Genomic DNA, 20,399 nt, shown 5'->3' with positions numbered 1-20,399 from the left:
TTATTAATACGAAACACCAAATGCTAGAAAAACCAAATGAAGATTTAAATGAAAAATCAATTGAAAATTGTGAAGAAATTTTTAAAGATAACAATTCAAACTCATCAAATACTAGTGAAGAGTATCATGAAAATTTAGAAAAAGAAATTCCATTAGACAAGAATGAAAATATTAATGATAAAGATGAAACAACTATTAAAAATATTTATGATCCGATACACTGGAATAATTTAGACATAAGCTTATGTGATTTATTAGTTGAGAAAGGTCCAATTAGACAAGTTTTAGATATTCCAATAGATGAAAATTCTAGGCGCTTTTCTACAATTCATTACATTCAAAAATTACCAAATGGAGAAAAACATGATAGAAAATTGCTAGTATATTCAAAAGAATTAAATAAAGTATTTTGTTTTTGTTGTAAATTATTTAGTTTAAAAGCAAATACAATTTGATAAGAGCTTGAAAGTATATATTTTGTTAGTGATTTAATTGGATTATTTGTGGAAAAATATGTTTAAATTGTAGAATTTGAATTAATTATTTCATAAATACCTTTTATGGGATCACAAGTGCATTTTGCGTATTTTTAGGTTCAAACTGATATTTGAAGGAAAAAGAATGATGTCGATGGAATTCGTGACAAGTGGGAACAAATGGTGCAAGAATTGGAGTTGAAACAAGAAAGTGGTGACGCGTCGAAATAAAACATAAAATTTGGAAATCCTTCCAGATGAGCATGCTTCAATGTTTCGATCATAACTTGACCGGTAGAAATCAGAATTTGACGATTCTTATGGCGTTGGGATGCTTATTTAGAGAGCTACAAAGTTTGTGTTGATGACTTTATCAAATTCTGGAGATCACGGACTCATGGGACAGAAAGAACGATCATCGCAATGGCCGTTTCTTATCACAGCAGCGATGGTTCACGGGCTTGTTTGGGTTATTGCATTCTCCTAGTCCGAATCTGAATGGGTTAAGCATTTAATTATTTCCTAAGTAACCTCCAAAATCCTAGCACTATAAATAAGGGTCTTTAAGTAGTTTTAGGGGAGGAGATAAGGGAAATGACGACTACTATTTTGGAGATCGGAATTCTTGCAATTCTCATTTGCCAATTAGAGAAGTTTTTATATTTTTCTTTCTTGAACTCATGTTATTGAATACAATGGTTGTTCTTATTACTGCAATTATAAACTAAATCCCTTTTCTAGGGCTAAAGATGTAGCCCAATTTATGAATATGTGTTGACTTTATTGTTGTTAATTCTTATTGTGCATTAATTCTAAGTTTTATTATTGTGTGTAATGTTTTCATTTCTTAAGGATCCGAGGGTTGAATGATATCATGGGTTGGGTTGAGATTGAGAGATGAGACCTGATTTGTCTAAGGTAATAAAATCATAGATTGAGCGAACGCTAGAGATAGGTTATCGTGATCTATGAGGCTCTGGTAAATTTCATAGAAGTTAATGATCTCTTAGCTCCTAAATCCAACTTAGAGATATTTTGAGTTGTTGCTTAAGGGTTAATTCGCTAATTGTTCGAGAGAAAGTTATGGAATATCAGGGAGTTTGGCCTTTAGCATAAGCTTAATTAGGTTAGCAATAATTGTCAATGCATAGGATTAAATTGGTGTAAAATCTATACCCTAGGTTTAGTCATATTGATCTGTTTACCAAAGTATTAATAAAATTCTGTATTTGTTTAGTTTTTAGTTTGTTTTCTTTTTCATCAAATTCATTCTTAAAATTTTGTTTCATCAAATAGCAACAAAATAGACTGGTTTGGTACATGGTAGGTAGTTCTCTTGGGATTCGACACTCGTTTACTCGAGCTTTATTACTTGTGCGATTTCTTACACTTGCGAATAGCTTGTCACAATTCAATTAGCAAATGAAGGGTGTGGAGATTGGAAAAATCTTAATGCCAAGCTCAAAAATCTCAAAACAAGTAATGAACATGCTATAAATATGAACATTTGGGTTGATGTTGAGATGAGATTGCTTAAAAACAAAATAATTGATAAATATTTACAAGCGTTAGGATATAAAACAAAATTCAGTTGACTTGTTGACCAACTGACTAGGATAGTTCTTAAATGTTGTACTCACTGTTGGCTCAGCTTATCTTGTATAAAAGCAACTTTAACTACTTCACTTTTAATAAAAAAATAAAAACACGACAATTTTCTCTCTTCTTCTTCTCTGATTTTCTTTGTTCCTATTACGTGCTTCTTCCTTACTTGGTATTAGAGCCATTGAAAAACATCAATAATGGTCGACACTTCTTCAAATTCTTCTTTAATTAACAGATCTGACAGAAATTCAAGCCTTAAACAGAATTTTGATGCAGTAAATTTCAGTAATTTAGCTACAATGTCTTCTTCGTCTCGCCTAGCAATTTCGCCCAAATTAACTCGAGATAATCACCGATTCTGGAAATCTCAGATTCTCTTTGCTGTTGGAGCTCATGATCTTGAAGAACACTTGACTGGACTAATTCCTTGTTCTGCTCCCTTTGTTAGAATACATTCAACTGACTCAAACTCTAAGGTAATTAAGAAACCTAATCCAAATTATTCTCTTTGGAAGAAGACCGATAAGTTGTTGGTTAGTTGGCTGTTGTCTTTTATCTTTGAATCCATGTTTGCTGTTATCTCCAACTGCCAATTTGGTACTGATATATGGCTTACATTAGAGAAGGAATTCCTTACTGAATCTAGGGCAAAAACTCTTCACGTTAAAAGTCTTCTACAAAATACAAAGAAGGATAATTTGAGTATTCATGATTACTTTCTCAAAATGAAAAACTTTAGTCGTTCATTCCGAATTTTAAGGAGATTCTGCTAATGTTGCTAATCTTACCACTGATAGTACAAATAAGAAGTCACAATCTAATTCGATGTCTCCACTTCCTATTAGTTCTTCTCAATTTCACACTCGGTCATTACCTGAATTACAGACCTCTTTCAACTCGTCATATTTTCCTGTCAATCAAACCTTGCCTATGTTTTCCACTCCTCGGAATCAATTCTACTCCCATCAATTTTCTGGGAATTATTCTAGTGGTAGAGGCAGAGGTAGGACATGAGGCAGAGGTAAGTTCATTTGCCAAGTGTGTAGGAAGACAGGACATCTTGCTCTAAATTGTTACCATAGGTTTGATGTGAATTATAATGGCAATAATCCTCTGATAAGGGGTAACTTCAGTTCACCTAACTTTGCAAGACCACATGATTTTCACTCTAGAGGATAGTACTCCCCAACTACTCAATCGCACTATACACAAGGTCTCTATCTAGGATCTGTAATGCAATTTTGGAATAACTATCCAAGTCAAATTGCACCACTGTCTAGGAATTCACATGTTCTGACTAATACTTAGTCCAATTCTGTTATTGCCAATGTGCATAATCAAGCCTTGTTGACCCAATCTCAGAATTATACTCAACCTCGTGCCGCTATCAACTATATTGCAACTCCATCCAGTATTTAAGACACTGCTTGGTACATGTATTCTGGAGCTACAGATCATGTAACTTCAGATTTCTCTCTACTGACAAGAAACAACATCTACTCTAATAGTGAACAACTCCAAGTTGGCAATGGTGAGTTACTTACAATTTCACATACTAGTTCTACTATCTTACAGTGTCCCTTTAGAGTCTTACATCTTAGCCATATCTTGTATGTTCCTAATATAACAAAAAACTTACTTAGTGTCTTTAAAATTACTCGTGACAATAATGTCTTTGTTGAATTCTTTTCTGATCATTGCATGATTAAGGACAAGGCATCCAAAGCAATTCTTCTTCAAGGAATGCTTAAGGCTGGTCTGTACCAGCTCCAAACTCTAGCCTGTTCTACTCCTCGCTCTATTGAAGCTTTGATTCCCTCATTTCATTCCAAGTTACACAGTAGCTGCATTTAGTCCTCGCCTGCTCCTTTGAATAAGCATTTTACTACTACAATATCGAGTCAGAATAATTGTATTCCTGCTTGTATCTCCTCTGTTGAACAAGCTTGTAACAACTATATTGAGTCTGATATTGTATCTCCTGATGCTGCAACTATTGCCAATAAACATAATGAATTTGTTTTTCAATCTTTCCCTGCACAGAAAATTGATGTTATGTTATGGCATAGAAGGTTAGGGCATCCCAATATTTCTGTACTCACTAAAATTCTTATTGATTTAAAACTAAATCATCAAGCTAAAAATAACATCACATTTTGTCAAGCTTGCCAATACGGCAAATTACATCAATCTGTCTTTCCTAGGTCTACTTTTCAAGCATCAAGACCTCTTGAACTAGTGTATTCTGATTTTTTATGTCCTTATCCTGTCACATCTCCAGAGGGTTTTAGGTGTTATGTCCAATTCCTCGATGATCACACTAGGTTTACTTGGGTTTTTCCTTTAAAAACCAAATCTGAAACTTCTACTATTTTCAAATAGTTTCATAAGTTAGTTGAGAGGCATTTTAATACATCCATAAAATGTGTTCAAATTGATTAGGGAGGGGAGTATCGAAGTCTAGTTCCTTATGTCAAAGATCGTGTCATTTTATTTTGACATCCTTGTCCTCACACTCACAAGCAAAATGGTAGAGTTGAGAGGAAACATAGGCAGATTGTAGAACAAGGATTAACCCCATTGGCTCAAGCCTGTATGCCTTTCAAGTTTTGGTGGTTTGCATTTCAAACAGCAACATATCTCACTAATAGACTTCCCTCTCCCATGTTAGGCAATTCCTCACCATTTCAAGCTTTATTTCATGTTGCTCCTAATTACTCAGTCATTAAGGTTTTTGGATGTGTTGTTTACCCTTTCCTTAGACCTTATAGTTCACATAAATTTAACTTTCACACTACCAAATGCACATTTGTTGGATATAGTCTGCAACATAAGGGATACAAGTGTCTTGATCCCTCTGGTCGATTGTATATTTGCCAAAGTGTTAAGTTTGATGAATCAATTTTTCTATTTCAAAATACTTCTTCTTCTAGTTTCACTCCTACACATAATTCATTAACATCTGACTCCTCTTTGCATTCACCTGATGCTTCCATTTGGCATGTTCCTCGTTCTACATCTTCTTTAACTCACAATCATGCATCTGATTCTTCTCACACTCCTTGTCTGTTTGCATATAATCAGTTGAATTCACAAAGTGTTTCAAAACTTAGTCCAAATTCTTCCATACCTTTACCAACTTCAGCTTCAGTTCTCCTTGAACCAGTTACCTCAGACCATGTTAGGCCCTCTATGTCAACTCCATCTGACCAAAATACTGCCAGTACATCAACTCCAGGTCCCATGCCTTCAGAGTTAGTGTTGTCTCCTATTTGTACTTCCTCAGATCAATCCTATGAGACTATCCCTCTTACAATTAACCTACCATTAGTTGAGTCCGTCCCTCATGTATCAAACATTCACCCTATGATTACTAGGTCTAAGGCAAAAGCTCACAATACCATTTTGGTCCCTCATACCTCTCTGGACACAACAGAACTAGTAACAATGACAGAAGCTCTCTCCCTTCCATCTTGGAAGGTTGCTATGCAGACTGAATTTGATGCCTTACTAGCTAACCATACCTGGGATTTGGTTCCTACAACTCCTGATCTACATCCTGTGGACATTCAAGATAAAAGTTAATCCTGATGGCTCCATTCAGAGGTATAAGGCCAGGTTAGTGGCCAAAGGGTTTCAGCAGACTCCTGGCATTGATTATCTTGAAACATTTAGTGTTGTAGTCAAATCCTCAACTATTCGAGTAATATTCAGTCTTGTTGTGTATTATGGATGGGATATATAACAGGTTGATGTGAATAATGCTTTCCTTAATGGAGAGCTCACTGAAAAGGTCTACATGGATCAGCATGAAGGTTTTGTTCACCCTCAGTATCCTCATCATGTTTGCAAACTAATCAAAGCACTCCATTGTTTAAAATAGGCACCAAAGGCTTGGTTTGAAATGCTTAAGAAGACCTTTGTTAATTGGGGTTTTGTTCATTCTATAGCTAATCCTAGCTTGTTTGTTTATCAACAACAAGGCAAATTGATGTATGTTTTGGTGTATGTAGATGACATTCTCTTGACAAGGAATGATGATGAGTTGGTTCAAGAAACTGTCAAGAAACTCAATACTCAGTTTGCACTAAAGTCATTGGGTTCTCTCAAATATTTCCTTGGTTTTGAGGTGACAAGAACTAAATCAGGCCTTCATATGAACCAAGAGAAGTATGCAAAGGATTTGTTAGTTAAAAGACTGCAACCCGTGTGTTACTCCAATGGCTGTGGGTACAAAGTTGGCTCTTGAAGATAGTGAAGCCTATGACAACCCAGCTCTTTATCGGAGTACTATTGGTGCCCTGCAGTACTTAACACTATCTAGGCCTGATATTTCTTATTCGGTTAATAAGTTGAGTCAATTTTTAAAGGCCCTTACTCAATTACATTGGCAGGCTTGCAAAAGGTTCCTAAGATACATTAAAGGCACTATCAACTTTGGTGTGCAATTTAGCAAAAGTAATAAACTTAATTTGGAATGTTACACTGATGCAAATTGGGCTAGTAATCTTTAGGATAGAAGATCAACTAGTGGTTGTTGTGTGTACTTTGGTTCCAATTTAATACAATGGCATTCCCGAAAACAAAAGGTTGTGGCTCTTTCTTCAACCGAGGCAGAATATAGGGCTCTTGCTCAAGGTTCTACTGAGTTGACCTGGTTTTGCAACTTGTTTACTGAAATTGGAGTGTCTTTACTCAAAGTTCCCATGCTATGGTATGATAATTAAAGTACAAGTTTCCTTGCTTCAAATACTGTCTTCCATAGTAGGACTAAGCATATTGAGCTTGATGCTCATTATGTAAGGGAACAAGTTACAACTCATAAACTGAAAGTTCAATATGTCCCCACTGAACTTCAAAGAGCTGACATTTTCAGTAATACACTTTTAGCATCCAAGTTTGAAAACTTAAGAGACAAACTTAGAGTTCAGGCACCTGCTAGTTATGCTTCTACTTCTAAGTCTAAGGCATAAATGTTTGTGTGATGGTTATCAATTGATAATGTTGCACTAATTTGTGAAATCCAAAGGGTGTGCTAGTTCAGTTTGCGTTACTGATGTGACTAATTTTCTGAAGTTTTGGTTGGCTAATGTTTGTGTAATTGCTTGACTAAAAGTTGTCTGATAGCAGTTTGAAAGGTTGAGGATTTTTTTTTTTTTCTGCTATTATGCAGAGCATCTACTGGATGTTTGAGAGAACTTTTGCAACTTATATGCAGAGTGTTTACTGCTTATATACAGGGTATTCTCTGATGATTACTTGTGAGCAGAGTAGTGGATAAACATTTGGAGGAATAATGTTACTTTCCCTGAGCTAAAATGTCTGTTGTTTTTCTTAAAGCTTCTTTGTTGAGCTAAATTGATTACTAAGCTAAAATCTCTGCTGCTATCTTGGGTAATCTAGCAGATGCACTCTAGAGGAACAACTAGATTTGAGGCAAAATATTTGCTGTTCTCCTTAAGCTTCTCTGCTGAATTTTTCTTGAAGTTTCTCTGCTGGCAGTTTGGTTGTTTGGTTTACGGGAGGATGTTAGGATATAAACCAATATTGACTAATGAATGGAAGAATAAATGAGGTTTGGTTTACGGGAAGATGTTAGGATATAAAACAAAATTCAGTTGACTTGTTGATCAGCTGACTAGGATAGTTATTAAATGTTGTACTCATTGTTAGCTCAGCTTATCTTGTATAAAAACAACTGTAACTACTTTACTTTTAATAAAAAAAATAAAAACACGATAGTTTTCTCTCTTCTTCTTCTCTGATTTTCTTTGTTCCTATTGCGTGCTTCTTCTTTACTAAGAAAATAAATAAAGAGAAAGAGCATTGGAAGAATGTACTATTAAGAATTATAGCGGTTGTGAAAAATCTTTCAAAAAATAATTTGGCATTTCGTGGTACAAATGAGAAGATTTATCAAGAAAATAATGGAAATTTTTTGAGTTTAATTGAAATGATTGCTGAGTTTGATCCAATAATGCAAGAACACCTTAGACGTATTCAAAATGGAGAAATTCATACTCATTATCTTGGTCATAATATACAAAATGAGTTGATAAATATTTTAGCATTAGAAATAAGAAATACCATTATTAAAAAAAAAAAAAAACAAATCAAAGAATCAAAATATTATTCAGTTATACTTGATTGTACCCCAGATACAAGTCATCAAGAACAAATGTCACTTATATTAAGATGTGTAGATATTTCAATAAGTCTAATAAAAATAGAAGAGTACTTTATAGATTTTATAAAAGCGGATGATACTTCTGGTTAAGGCATTTTTAATGTTCTCACAAGTACATTAAAAAATCTTGAACTTGATGTAAATAATGTAAGAGGACAAGGATATGATAATGGGTCTAATATGAAAGGTAAACATCAAGGTGTGCAAAAAAGATTATTAGATATAAATTCTACAGCATTTTATACACCATGTGGTTGTCACGGTCTTAATTTAGTTCTTTCTGACATGGCTAATTCATGTGCTAATGCTATTACATTTTTTGGAGTGACACAATGCATATACTCATTATTTTCTTCTTCTATAAAACGATGGAAAATTTTGCAAGATCATGTTTCTAATTTGACACTTAAGCCATTATCACAAACACATTGGGAAAGTCGTGTTGAAAGTGTTAAAACAATAAAATTTCAAGCTCCACAAATAAGAGATGCTTTATATCAATTAGTAGAAACTAGTGAAGATCCTAAAACAAAAAGTGAAGCTATTTCTTTAGTAACATATGAGATTAGGCATGAATATTTGGTATGAAATGTTATTTGTTGTTAATACAGTTAGTAAATATTTACAATATAAAAATATGGACATTGTTGTTGCAACAAATCAGTTGAAAGGTCTTGTTTCATTTTTTGAAAAATGTAGAGAAAATGGGTTTACATCTTCTATGATTCCTGCTAAAGAGATTGCAAAGCAAATGAATATAGAATCAAAATTTTATGAAAAACGTACAATAAAGAGAAAAAAACAATTTGATAAGAATGAAAACGAAGAGATGAAATTGTCTGCTAAAGAATCTTTTAGAATAAATTATTTCACATATTTAGTTGATCATGCAATTTTCTTACTTCAAAGTAGGTTTGAACAATTTGAAATATATAATAATAATTTTGGTTTCTTTTATAATATAGAAAAGTTAAAATTGCTTGATGATGATAGTTTGCAGAAACATTGTTTAAATCTTGAAAACTTTTTAAAACATGACATGCTCTCTGATATTGATGGTTTAGATTTATATTCATAATTAAAAGTTTTAAAAGAAATTATAAACGTGGAAATTAAAACACTACTTGAGATACTAGATTTTATTAAAAAAAAGAAAGAAAAAAAGTGAATTCTTTTTCAAATGCATGGACAGCTTATAGAATAATATTAACTATTCATGTTACTGTAGCTTCAACATAAAGAAGTTTTTCAAAATTAAAGTTAATAAAATCTCATTTGCACAAGAAAGATTAGACAATTTGACTATATTATCTAGGGGTGTTCGGTTCCGGGTACCCTGCACTTTTGGAAGGAACCGGAACCGGAACCGGAACCGACGGTTCCTTGAATTTTGGAACCAGAACCGGAACCGACGGTTCCGGTTCCTAGATACCCAGAACCAGAACCTGTAACAACGGTTCCGGTTCTGGTTCTGGGTACCCTGTAAAATTTATTTTCTGTCCCCCAAGTGTTTAAAATAACAAAAAAAACTCTTAAAAACTTACAAATACCCCCCACTTGGCACTTGTTATTAACAAAATTAAAATTATAAATTTCAAATTTCAAACTCCAAAATTAAAATAATACAATACTCCGTTGAAAATCACAAATTCAAAATTATAAACTCCAAAACTAAAACGATGAAATTACAAAACAGATTTCATCCTCCTCAGCTCACAAAATGTTCTCTTAAGGAAACTGCATTTCCTTTGCTGCCCCTGTCCAGTGAATTTCCCAGGCTGCCCTTTTTCTTCTTTTTGTATAATTTGGTTGTAGGAGGCTTATCACAATGACATTGTTCCTGCAAAAAATTTGCCAAGTTCAACTTCAAAAGAATTTAACATACATATAATGTTTAATAAACATAGTGACCAAAGGCAACTTCCTTATGCCATGGGCTGTTTCTCTTGTGTTCTATAAAAACAATCAAAATCTAGACCCAATTGATTAAGACATTCCAAAAAATTCCTAAAAGACAGCAACAAGCAAAGAACCCCAATACAGAATCATTGCCATCTCCCAATTGTGAGATGAATAAAGAAAAAAGTGCACATCTTTAATTCCCAGGAAATGGAAGCCCTGAGAGAAGCCCAATACTTGGCCAAGCTCCATAAATACTAGACTTCTCCCCATTATATGTTTAAAACTCTACTGACTCCACTTTCAATTTTATACTTTTCTATTTCAGTATACTGGACGGGAGAATTTAAAAGACATGTATACTCTCTTGAATATTGGCTTACACCACTTGGCCTTTCTTTTAAAGGAATCAATCATCAAAGAAAATTAAATGCATACAGATCCAGCCCATAGCTCAATATGAAATACTAGAAATTACGCATAATATTGTGGAATGAGAAATGGGAAAAGAATAAAAGAATGCAAATAGAATATACATCAGCAATGCAGAGAATAGAGGGGATAGAAAGAAAGAATATACCAGGTAATTCTGCCACTGATTTACTGCAAGCAAACTTTTTTTGCAGCTCTGATGCTAATGCTTCAGCATCCAGCAAGAACGATTCCAGACCTGAAACTTTTGTCACCTTCTTGTTTCCTTGTCGCGTTCCGTTAATATCTGAATTGTTTTCAGCGCACCTTTACGAACAACAGACTCGCTTCCTCGGGTCACAACATGGTGGGGCTGCATCCGGCTTACAAATGTTGATCCTAATTCTTTCTTATGTATCTCTGTTGGGTATGTTGTTCCTTTCTTAATGGCTCCCTTGAACAATGCATCACATAAAGTTGGATCCAAAACCACAATGGATTTATTAGTAGGCTTAACCAAATTTTCTTTCTCGATGTACTTGAAAACAACCTCACTGGCTTCAGAGGCACTGTAAAGTTTTCCTATATCAGCACCAACAGAGGTGAAAACAGAGTTGACATGCACACTTGGTTTATAAATTTCTGCCACTTCTAGCAATTTTTGAGATCGACTATCAGTAGCGGCACCATCAACTGCCTGATTGGTTTTCTCTACTTGCCGTTTCTCTGGCTTGAAGGATACGTAGTCCGGATGACTGCGGTTAACAGAAAACAATACCACTTCCTTCTTATATTTATCTTCTTTCACAGAAATCTGGTATTACCACGAACAAAGTAAGAATAACAAGGTATGGACAAAAACTTATTTTGCATTTCATAGATCATGAATTAATAAAAGAAACATTCATCCCTCATCCCATTGCAAGTTTGCAACTGTGAAAATATTCACATTACTGGAACAATATCGTTACCAAACTTTTCTTTATAATATAGCATTATCATACTTGTAATGTGGGTCGTCACATTTTGTCGTTGAACGTAAATTTGTCACGTCATAACATTCATGCTACGTAACTTTACCCAAGTAACATTAAATGTAAACTAATGAGATTATATCTTGTTACAAGTTTAACATTCAATGTTACCAAAATCACATTTAATGTTACAATGAGATCTTACAAATTTTAAACCAAAAAAAAAAAAAGGAATTATTGCTTCCTATATCATGTTTCTACTCTCCATGTCATTTTCATCAAAAATAATTTGCTCTATTATCATTAAGGGAAAAAAAAAAAGAAAGAGTAAACCTCACTCAGAGATTTGCCAGCATATAAAAGTAGCTCAATGGGGATCCTAAAGTGGAATATGCTGAGATAATAAACAACTAAACTTGGCTCCTCATGCCTTAAATCTCACACAAAGCAGTCTCGGGCCACAGCAATCTAAAAAGCACTAACCCACACAACAACTATAAAGTAGATAGGTCTTAAGGGTCAAAGTGATGCCTCTAAAGCTCATATAGTTTCTTTGAACTGGATTTACTATATTCTTTTGTTTATTAAAGTTGTATAACTATTTAGATTAGTTATATCTAGCTTTGTTACATGTAATTCTTTTTCATATAACTTGATTAATTTGATGGTTCTAGAAACCATAATTTATTATTTTGATCATTCCAGTTGCACAATATAAATAAAAATGTCAAGGATGAAATTGAAATATAAAGAGAATATAGGGGCTAAATGATAGTCAATTTGGGAGAATCTATCTCCCAAATGCGAAATGCATGAACTGTTTATAGTAAATGTACCGCCCGTTTTCTCAAGTAAAATATCACCACTTGCCTTGCCATACGTTAACATTATACACATAATGCTTTGAGTTAGACTCTTAAGTGGACATATGCAACTAGGTGTATTATAAAGTTATATTGCCTTAAGTAATAAGTTCTTCAACTTGTATTGCCTATTTTAAGTAATATGTTGTCTAAAGCCAACTCAAAGTGAAACATGCACCATCCTAGTTGGGGCCATTAAATAAAAAATTTAGTGTTTATTATCTTTACTTAAAAGTGAGATTCTTGCTTCCAAGATATCAAAATTCTATGCAAATGTAGTTCACCATAATCACATGGTATGATACCACATGAAAATGATTATGAATATATTAAAAATAGGAGGAAGAAAGAATATAAAGACAATTGAAAAGCAAGTGAAGAAAAAATTGTTATTTGTGATTCACAAATCAATCAAATTGTATGAAAAAATTACATATGCGTAGTCTGAGACAAACTAGAAAACCAAGTAATCCAAATAATACAACTTAAATAGTATACAAAGAAGTATATAAATAATACAACTATAACAAACTAGTACACCCAATATGTAAAATTTCTTTAAAATAAAAATTAGACTAATCAAATAATATTAAAAAAAAAAAAAAAAAATCTTTATGATAATATCCCCATTATAAAAGACACACAATTCCTCAACTCTAAGCATGTATTGAAGTACTTGACATTCTTTAAATGTCCTCCAATAAGTCCTTAGTGAATTTTTTTTTTCAATCTAAAANGGAAAAAAAAAAAGAAAGAGTAAACCTCACTCAGAGATTTGCCAGCATATAAAAGTAGCTCAATGGGGATCCTAAAGTGGAATATGCTGAGATAATAAACAACTAAACTTGGCTCCTCATGCCTTAAATCTCACACAAAGCAGTCTCGGGCCACAGCAATCTAAAAAGCACTAACCCACACAACAACTATAAAGTAGATAGGTCTTAAGGGTCAAAGTGATGCCTCTAAAGCTCATATAGTTTCTTTGAACTGGATTTACTATATTCTTTTGTTTATTAAAGTTGTATAACTATTTAGATTAGTTATATCTAGCTTTGTTACATGTAATTCTTTTTCATATAACTTGATTAATTTGATGGTTCTAGAAACCATAATTTATTATTTTGATCATTCCAGTTGCACAATATAAATAAAAATGTCAAGGATGAAATTGAAATATAAAGAGAATATAGGGGCTAAATGATAGTCAATTTGGGAGAATCTATCTCCCAAATGCGAAATGCATGAACTGTTTATAGTAAATGTACCGCCCGTTTTCTCAAGTAAAATATCACCACTTGCCTTGCCATACGTTAACATTATACACATAATGCTTTGAGTTAGACTCTTAAGTGGACATATGCAACTAGGTGTATTATAAAGTTATATTGCCTTAAGTAATAAGTTCTTCAACTTGTATTGCCTATTTTAAGTAATATGTTGTCTAAAGCCAACTCAAAGTGAAACATGCACCATCCTAGTTGGGGCCATTAAATAAAAAATTTAGTGTTTATTATCTTTACTTAAAAGTGAGATTCTTGCTTCCAAGATATCAAAATTCTATGCAAATGTAGTTCACCATAATCACATGGTATGATACCACATGAAAATGATTATGAATATATTAAAAATAGGAGGAAGAAAGAATATAAAGACAATTGAAAAGCAAGTGAAGAAAAAATTGTTATTTGTGATTCACAAATCAATCAAATTGTATGAAAAAATTACATATGCGTAGTCTGAGACAAACTAGAAAACCAAGTAATCCAAATAATACAACTTAAATAGTATACAAAGAAGTATATAAATAATACAACTATAACAAACTAGTACACCCAATATGTAAAATTTCTTTAAAATAAAAATTAGACTAATCAAATAATATTAAAAAAAAAAAAAAAAAATCTTTATGATAATATCCCCATTATAAAAGACACACAATTCCTCAACTCTAAGCATGTATTGAAGTACTTGACATTCTTTAAATGTCCTCCAATAAGTCCTTAGTGAATTTTTTTTTTCAATCTAAAATGATGACATGCCTAAAGCAATAATTTCTTCAATTCCCAATAATATTTATTGCAAAATTATTGAACACAAACAAGTAATTTTCGACTTAGAATATCCAAAATTGCTTCAATAACATTATTAAGAGAAATGAAAAAATTTTAAAAAACAAAATTAGGAAACACACCAGTCCTGAAGAAGCTTTAGCTTGCAACCATTTAGCCAGTTTCTTATGCGATGATTTCTTGACATCCAGCATGATACCTGAAGGCCTACAGGGTAATACATGGTTTGACCTGTGTCCGTCCAAAACAACAACGATGTTCGTTATAAATGTCCATCAACATTGAAAAAGATGCACCAAACAATTATCAGTCCAATACAATGTTTAAAGAAGCAAGGGAAACTACACTCTTTGACATCGTGAGCTTGAACAGTTATAAAAAAAGCTGTGTTCATTTGCACCTTTAATGAATGCCTATCTTTAATATTTTGTGGGTCCTCAAAAACTTAGTGAACTTCACTTTTATGAATTTCAGCTAAAACTGCAATGTAAAATTTTAATGCCAAAATGGCTTCAACCTTGACTAAAGTAGAAATAACTATCAACCCAAAACCAACACTTTGCTCACTGCTTATATCAGCATATCCATGCTAAAAGAAATTGGCTTAAATGATCAAATATTCCCTTGTTCCAAACATCCCCAAAAAGATTGATTAACTCACTGTAATCATTTATGAAAACAAACTACTGGACAACTAAATTTGCCATGAACATATGCACATGACTCTAAAACCAACATATAAGACTGATAACAAAGAAAACAAAGATTATCCCAACTAAAACATCAAAGGTATGATCTCTTCAATCCCCCCCAATGCACAAAGAGAACATATGGATAATGTGACATCAATAAAAATATCCTACCACAATGTGCTTCCGGGTATTGGCAGGTCTTTATCCTTCACTGTAGTATGCAAAGCTTGTAGAAGGCATTTGTCCAAATGAGCATCCACATCCTCAGTGGATAGAACATGCTGCTCCACACTTGATTCATCAGCATCCAAATTTTCTGTTAATTTCAAATCATTTACACCTGCAGTTACCAGCTCGGCTGCATTACCCTGATGATCATTTTGTGTAATTGAACCAGGATTAGGTTCAGAAATGACATCTTTTACATCAGCTGTTCCCCCTTCTTCAGTTGCTATGTCACTCTGTTGATCATTTGAACTCTCGGCAATGCCTTCCCATGAATCAGAAACTTGACATGTTGACAAAAAAGCAGGATCTGCAAGGACCACATCTTCAAAAAAACCTGCATTTGGCACATAATGGCCCTCAACTGATTCCCTGCAGAACATTTCAAAACAATGTCAGTTAGGAACTTATAAATCAATCTCCCATATGGTATCTATCTATACTTGCCAAAGTAAGTCACGATAATAGTGAGTTATCCTTAGAGCCTTTCCACGCAAACCAGCTTTTACTGCTTCAGTGCTGCTCATAGTGGTAGAACCAACCTGTGTTAAGATCAATTAACTTTTAAAGTCCGTGAAAAGGATATTAATCTACTTAGCCCATCTTTTGTGTGTGTGAGAATGTGTGCATGTGTGTCTGTATGTGTATCTGTGCGTGTTATGAATTGAGCAGAATTACAAATAAGCTTACTGCAATAGGAGCTGGATTGCCAGGAACTTTTATAGCCCATGGTTCCCCAGATAAAAACGATGGTAGACCTTCTGAGGGTATGCTTATACCAGGGAACATCAAATCTGCCCCGCCAATGACAAATCGTGAGACCTCACCCCCCTTCAGCATAAAAGACGGCAGCAGATCAGGGACTTTCCACAGAGCAAAAACTGCTTGAAGAAATAGTAAACTATTAAAACCAGATAAAAAATGGAATAGATAGTGAGCACATTAAAAGAATTTCCCACTACCTCAAGGTTTATCAAAGGGTTATATAATACAAATTGTTTTAGTAAATCTGCTATCTAATAAAAGAAAGGCTATAACCTATACAATTTTTCATCTGTAGACCTTTATGACAAATCTCACTTTTAGCTTGCTCGTATTTACGAATCAAGTTACTTAGAAGTGAAAGTCCCTCACAACTTGTTTCATATATTGATTTCTTACGTTGACCTCTAATTGAGATGAAGAAAGTGAAATAGACCAAAATAAAACACGAGTTAGACTCCAAGCAAGACACACAAAAGGCTAAATGATATTACTCTTAAAGAAGACATTAAACAAGAGACCAGAATGTCATGCATAAGGTACAAGCAAGAAGATTCATAATGTACAAGCAAGAAGAATGAAGACTGGCCATGAATAATTCATCCCATTTTTCTGTGATTTCTTATTTTTGTGCATCATGAGACACATCGAGACAGCAAATTCTGACATGGAGATTCTAAATGAGTCAGTAGTGATGCATGAAGACAATTGGTAATGGCCTATGAAATTCTTTAATGAAGAATATGCTTCCTCATATCCTAAGTTTATCAAAAAAATATAGGTCTAAATCCACATAATCATACTTTATCCAAAGCTATTAAAAGAAAACAAAAGAGTTCTAAAACTCACGAGGGTCATCACAACACCTCATCATAATCATGCAAACATGGAATAAATCAAATATTAATTTGAGAAAAGTTATACTTGAAATCTTTCTCTGTAATAGATTAGAATCCAGGTATCAATCATAAAGGCATGTAAGAAGATATTACAAGTACCAATTAATTATGTTGATTGTACTTTTCAATTACCATGCAATAAATAAATTATGATAGCAACAGTCTATTAAAAGGTTGTTTAATGTGTTATAATAAGATAAATGCAAACCACATTCAATCGAATTTGGGGAAATTGCATGCTTTTCTGTGAGCAAATTCCATTTCTCCTAAACAAGAAAGCTCCATAGTCTCATATCAACCATTCAACAAATTTCAGTTTTCTAATATATGATCAAATTTGTACAATAAATTCATGTTTTAATCAAGGGATAATTAGACAAACCTCCTAGAGGTCTTATCAAAATATAGGGTAAATGTAAGTTTCATTTTCTTTTTCTTGCAATCAAATTAAAAAATCAAACTTACATTTCTGAGTGGATTTTGAGTAAACCTATGGGATGGTTGTGAAATTAACCCTAGACATAAAGTTCCCTATGCAACCATTGCAATTGCAAAGAATTTCCAAATTAAGAGAAGTAAAGAATTTACATAACAAACCGCTAAAAGAATTGGAAGGAACATCCAGGCATGAAATAATTCAAATACCTGTGGGAAATATATCTGTGCCTCGTCCATCAATGTCAAAAAACATAGGTAAACCACCTTCAACACTATATAAAAGTACCCGATTTTGAAACTTTGAAAGTGTGATCTCTACCTATATAAAATTTTCAAGTATAAATTCAAACAATTAGTAGAAAACACAATAACAATAGTTCCTAGCCTCCACTCATTTCTCAAAAAGAAAAAGGTAAACTGAATAAAACTTCAACTGCCTCATCCAGTTTCATGAAGGACTTTAACGTAAATTAATTGTCGATAAACAACGGCTTGATCCTTAGATGTCAAAGAAAAACAAATGGTGATCCAGATCTTAAAAAAGGTAGGCTGGCCGCAGCTCATAAAATCATAGATACTTACAAAAACATACACTAGGTACTACTTATACATCATCTGAGAACATGTTTGCTTTTTAATCAATACCCATATACCCTTTGAGTAAATCAATACCCAGACAAAATTCTAAAAATAAAAACCACTTATTTCGCTCGTTATTATTTCCTAATACCTTTTTCTTTCTCTTAATCTTTGTTTCATTTCAATGAAGTTCAAAATTTTACTTTAGATTATCATTATCAACTTCCTTTATAATTTCTTTCTTTTATACAACATGCAACCAATATACCATTCACTCATAAATTTCCACACATTTCACAATCAATTCTTTAATAATAATTAAACATTTACAGCTAAACTTATTATCACTACCAACATTAAAGTAACAAACAAATAAACTAAAATTTCCCCTCTCATATTGCATACAGATATTATAATTTGTTCTATAACACACTCCGGACTTTCATCGAACACATAGACGGCATTCTCATTCACCAAATTCTAAACCGACAAAACTCAAAATTACCACATTTTAACTATAATTCTTCTTTAAAAGTACAGATATCATTATCTTTTTTTTTTTCTTTGATTAATAAATTTTCCCTGTACCGCCGATTTTTTTTTTTTTTTTTTCAAACTAATTAATTAAAAAGAAAAAAAATGATAAAGAGGCGTACCTTGGGAGGGAGTAAAGCGTCGAAATCGAGATCGGAAGCGCGAGGGAACCTCTCTCTGAGAGTTCTCTTCAGCTTCTTCCGGTCAGCTCCCGAGAGTCTCTGGTGCGATTTCGCCTCAACGGACTTCTTGAACATTTTGATTCTTGTTAATGCTTTGATTAATGTGAAGAATTGTTGCTGGGGATTGAAAAAGAATAGATAGGTTATATTAATGGAAAGTTTCTTAAGAGGAAATAGTAAGGCGGTGGCGCGGTGGCAGTGATGAAGTAGGAGAATTTTTGCCCTCTTTACAATTACTATCAGGGTGAATGACAAATTCCCCCTTAGGTATTATTAAATAACAATAATCTCCCTGTAGTTATACTAGTAATAATTTTCCTACAGTTAAATTTTTGGGATTAAAATAATCAGCAGAACGTAATTTTATAAATACTATATTTGTAAATAATTATATAACAAAGCATCTATTAAAGGTTCATATTTTTTTTAATGATTTTGAAAGTGATAATTTTAAGAAGTTTATCGTAATTAATTTGTTTTGACAAGTTGTTTATAATATGCTCATATATAAATGCATTATTTTAAAACCTGAACCGGAAGGTAACTAGTTTTGCTGTCCGGTTCATAGGTCAACCGATCCAATCCGTTGGACTGATGACGTCGGCTACAATTTTATTTTTTAAAAATTACTATTATCCCTCAAATTTTAATATATTACAAAAATTCTCCAAAAAAATTAATTAGTCCCTAAAATTTTTATTTTTTCAAACATACCCCAAAAAATTACCAATTAATCTCTAAACTTGTGACATTTCTCTAAAACATCCCTATAAAATGACAATGAACCCTTATAATTTTGAAATATTACAAAAACCCCTAAGACCTGAACCAGACCGGAGAAACTGCCAGGTCCTAGTCTGACCGGTCCGATTTTTAAAACAAAGTATAAATGATCTTAAACTTGATACCTTATAGATATTTATTAAGAGGGCATCCAAATTGATGAACAAATTAAATTTACGGTCAATTAATAATTTTTGTAAACCCTAAGTATGGGATTTGATCAATTTTCGGAATTTTTTTTTTCAAAACCTAACTAGGAAAGAGCGTTATATTTAACTCTTAAGTAGAGTAAGAAGGTAATTTGTAAATTATAATTATTTCATTAATTATTTATAAATTTAAAATATTTTAATTATAAAATCATATTTAACTAAAATAATTGAAAAGAAAAGAAAAGAAAATTATTTTATTATTTAATTTAAAAAAATAATTTATGAATGATTGTAAAATATTTTATTTATGTTTTAATTTTTTTAAGAGAGAACGACCTTGTCCCACCCAAGGTTTGACGAAATAACACTTTCTCACCCATCAAGTTTTAAAATGACACTTTTCCACCTAGATTATGTTATGTTTTTCATTAATATTTTACCGAAAATGCTATAATATCCTTAAATATTTGACTTTATAAGATTTTTATTATTTTTAATTTGCCAAAAAGTTAAATATTAAAAAGTCAAAAAAGAAAAAATAATTAACCCTACCTAAAAAGTTAGAAATAATGTTACGAAATTGTGTAAAGTTAAATGACATTAATATTTATTTATTTATTTATAATATCATCAATATTTCATCACTATTATTCAATAATCTACTAAATT

General features: G+C 32.6%; 1 protein-coding gene across 1 annotated transcript; it reads right to left on the bottom strand.

The window, feature by feature from the left end:
- Window positions 1-10,744: 10,744 nt before the first annotated feature.
- Window positions 10,745-19,027, bottom strand: LOC116106361 (eukaryotic translation initiation factor 2D). Its single transcript, XM_031392717.1, has 7 exons — window positions 18,736-19,027; window positions 17,708-17,819; window positions 16,092-16,282; window positions 15,849-15,943; window positions 15,348-15,773; window positions 14,607-14,715; window positions 10,745-11,392 (listed from the first exon to the last, which is right to left on the bottom strand). The coding sequence occupies exons 1-7, from the start codon at window positions 18,868-18,870 to the stop codon at window positions 10,850-10,852; spliced, it is 1,611 nt and encodes a 536-aa protein (XP_031248577.1). The 5' UTR covers window positions 18,871-19,027; the 3' UTR covers window positions 10,745-10,849.
- Between the last annotated feature and the right edge of the window lie 1,372 nt (window positions 19,028-20,399).

This window comes from Pistacia vera, unplaced genomic scaffold (genome assembly GCF_008641045.1).
Source record: "Pistacia vera cultivar Batoury unplaced genomic scaffold, PisVer_v2 Contig512, whole genome shotgun sequence".
In the NCBI taxonomy this organism is placed as follows: Eukaryota; Viridiplantae; Streptophyta; class Magnoliopsida; order Sapindales; family Anacardiaceae; genus Pistacia; species Pistacia vera.
The sequence above is the reverse complement of the archived record's forward strand: the minus strand, read 5'-3'. Positions and strand labels throughout refer to the sequence as shown.

What these genes read in the sequence shown, in the direction of transcription:
- LOC116106361 (XM_031392717.1), bottom strand. Translation starts at nt 18,870, where the DNA reads ATGTTCAAGAAGTCCGTTGAGGCGAAATCGCACCAGAGACTCTCGGGA. An exon ending in ACGCTTTACTCCCTCCCAAG is followed by an intron (nt 17,820 to 18,735) that starts GTACGCCTCTTT and finishes AATTTTATATAG; the next exon opens with GTAGAGATCACACTTTCAAA. An exon ending in ATACCCGGAAGCACATTGTG is followed by an intron (nt 14,716 to 15,347) that starts GTAGGATATTTT and finishes GGACGGACACAG; the next exon opens with GTCAAACCATGTATTACCCT.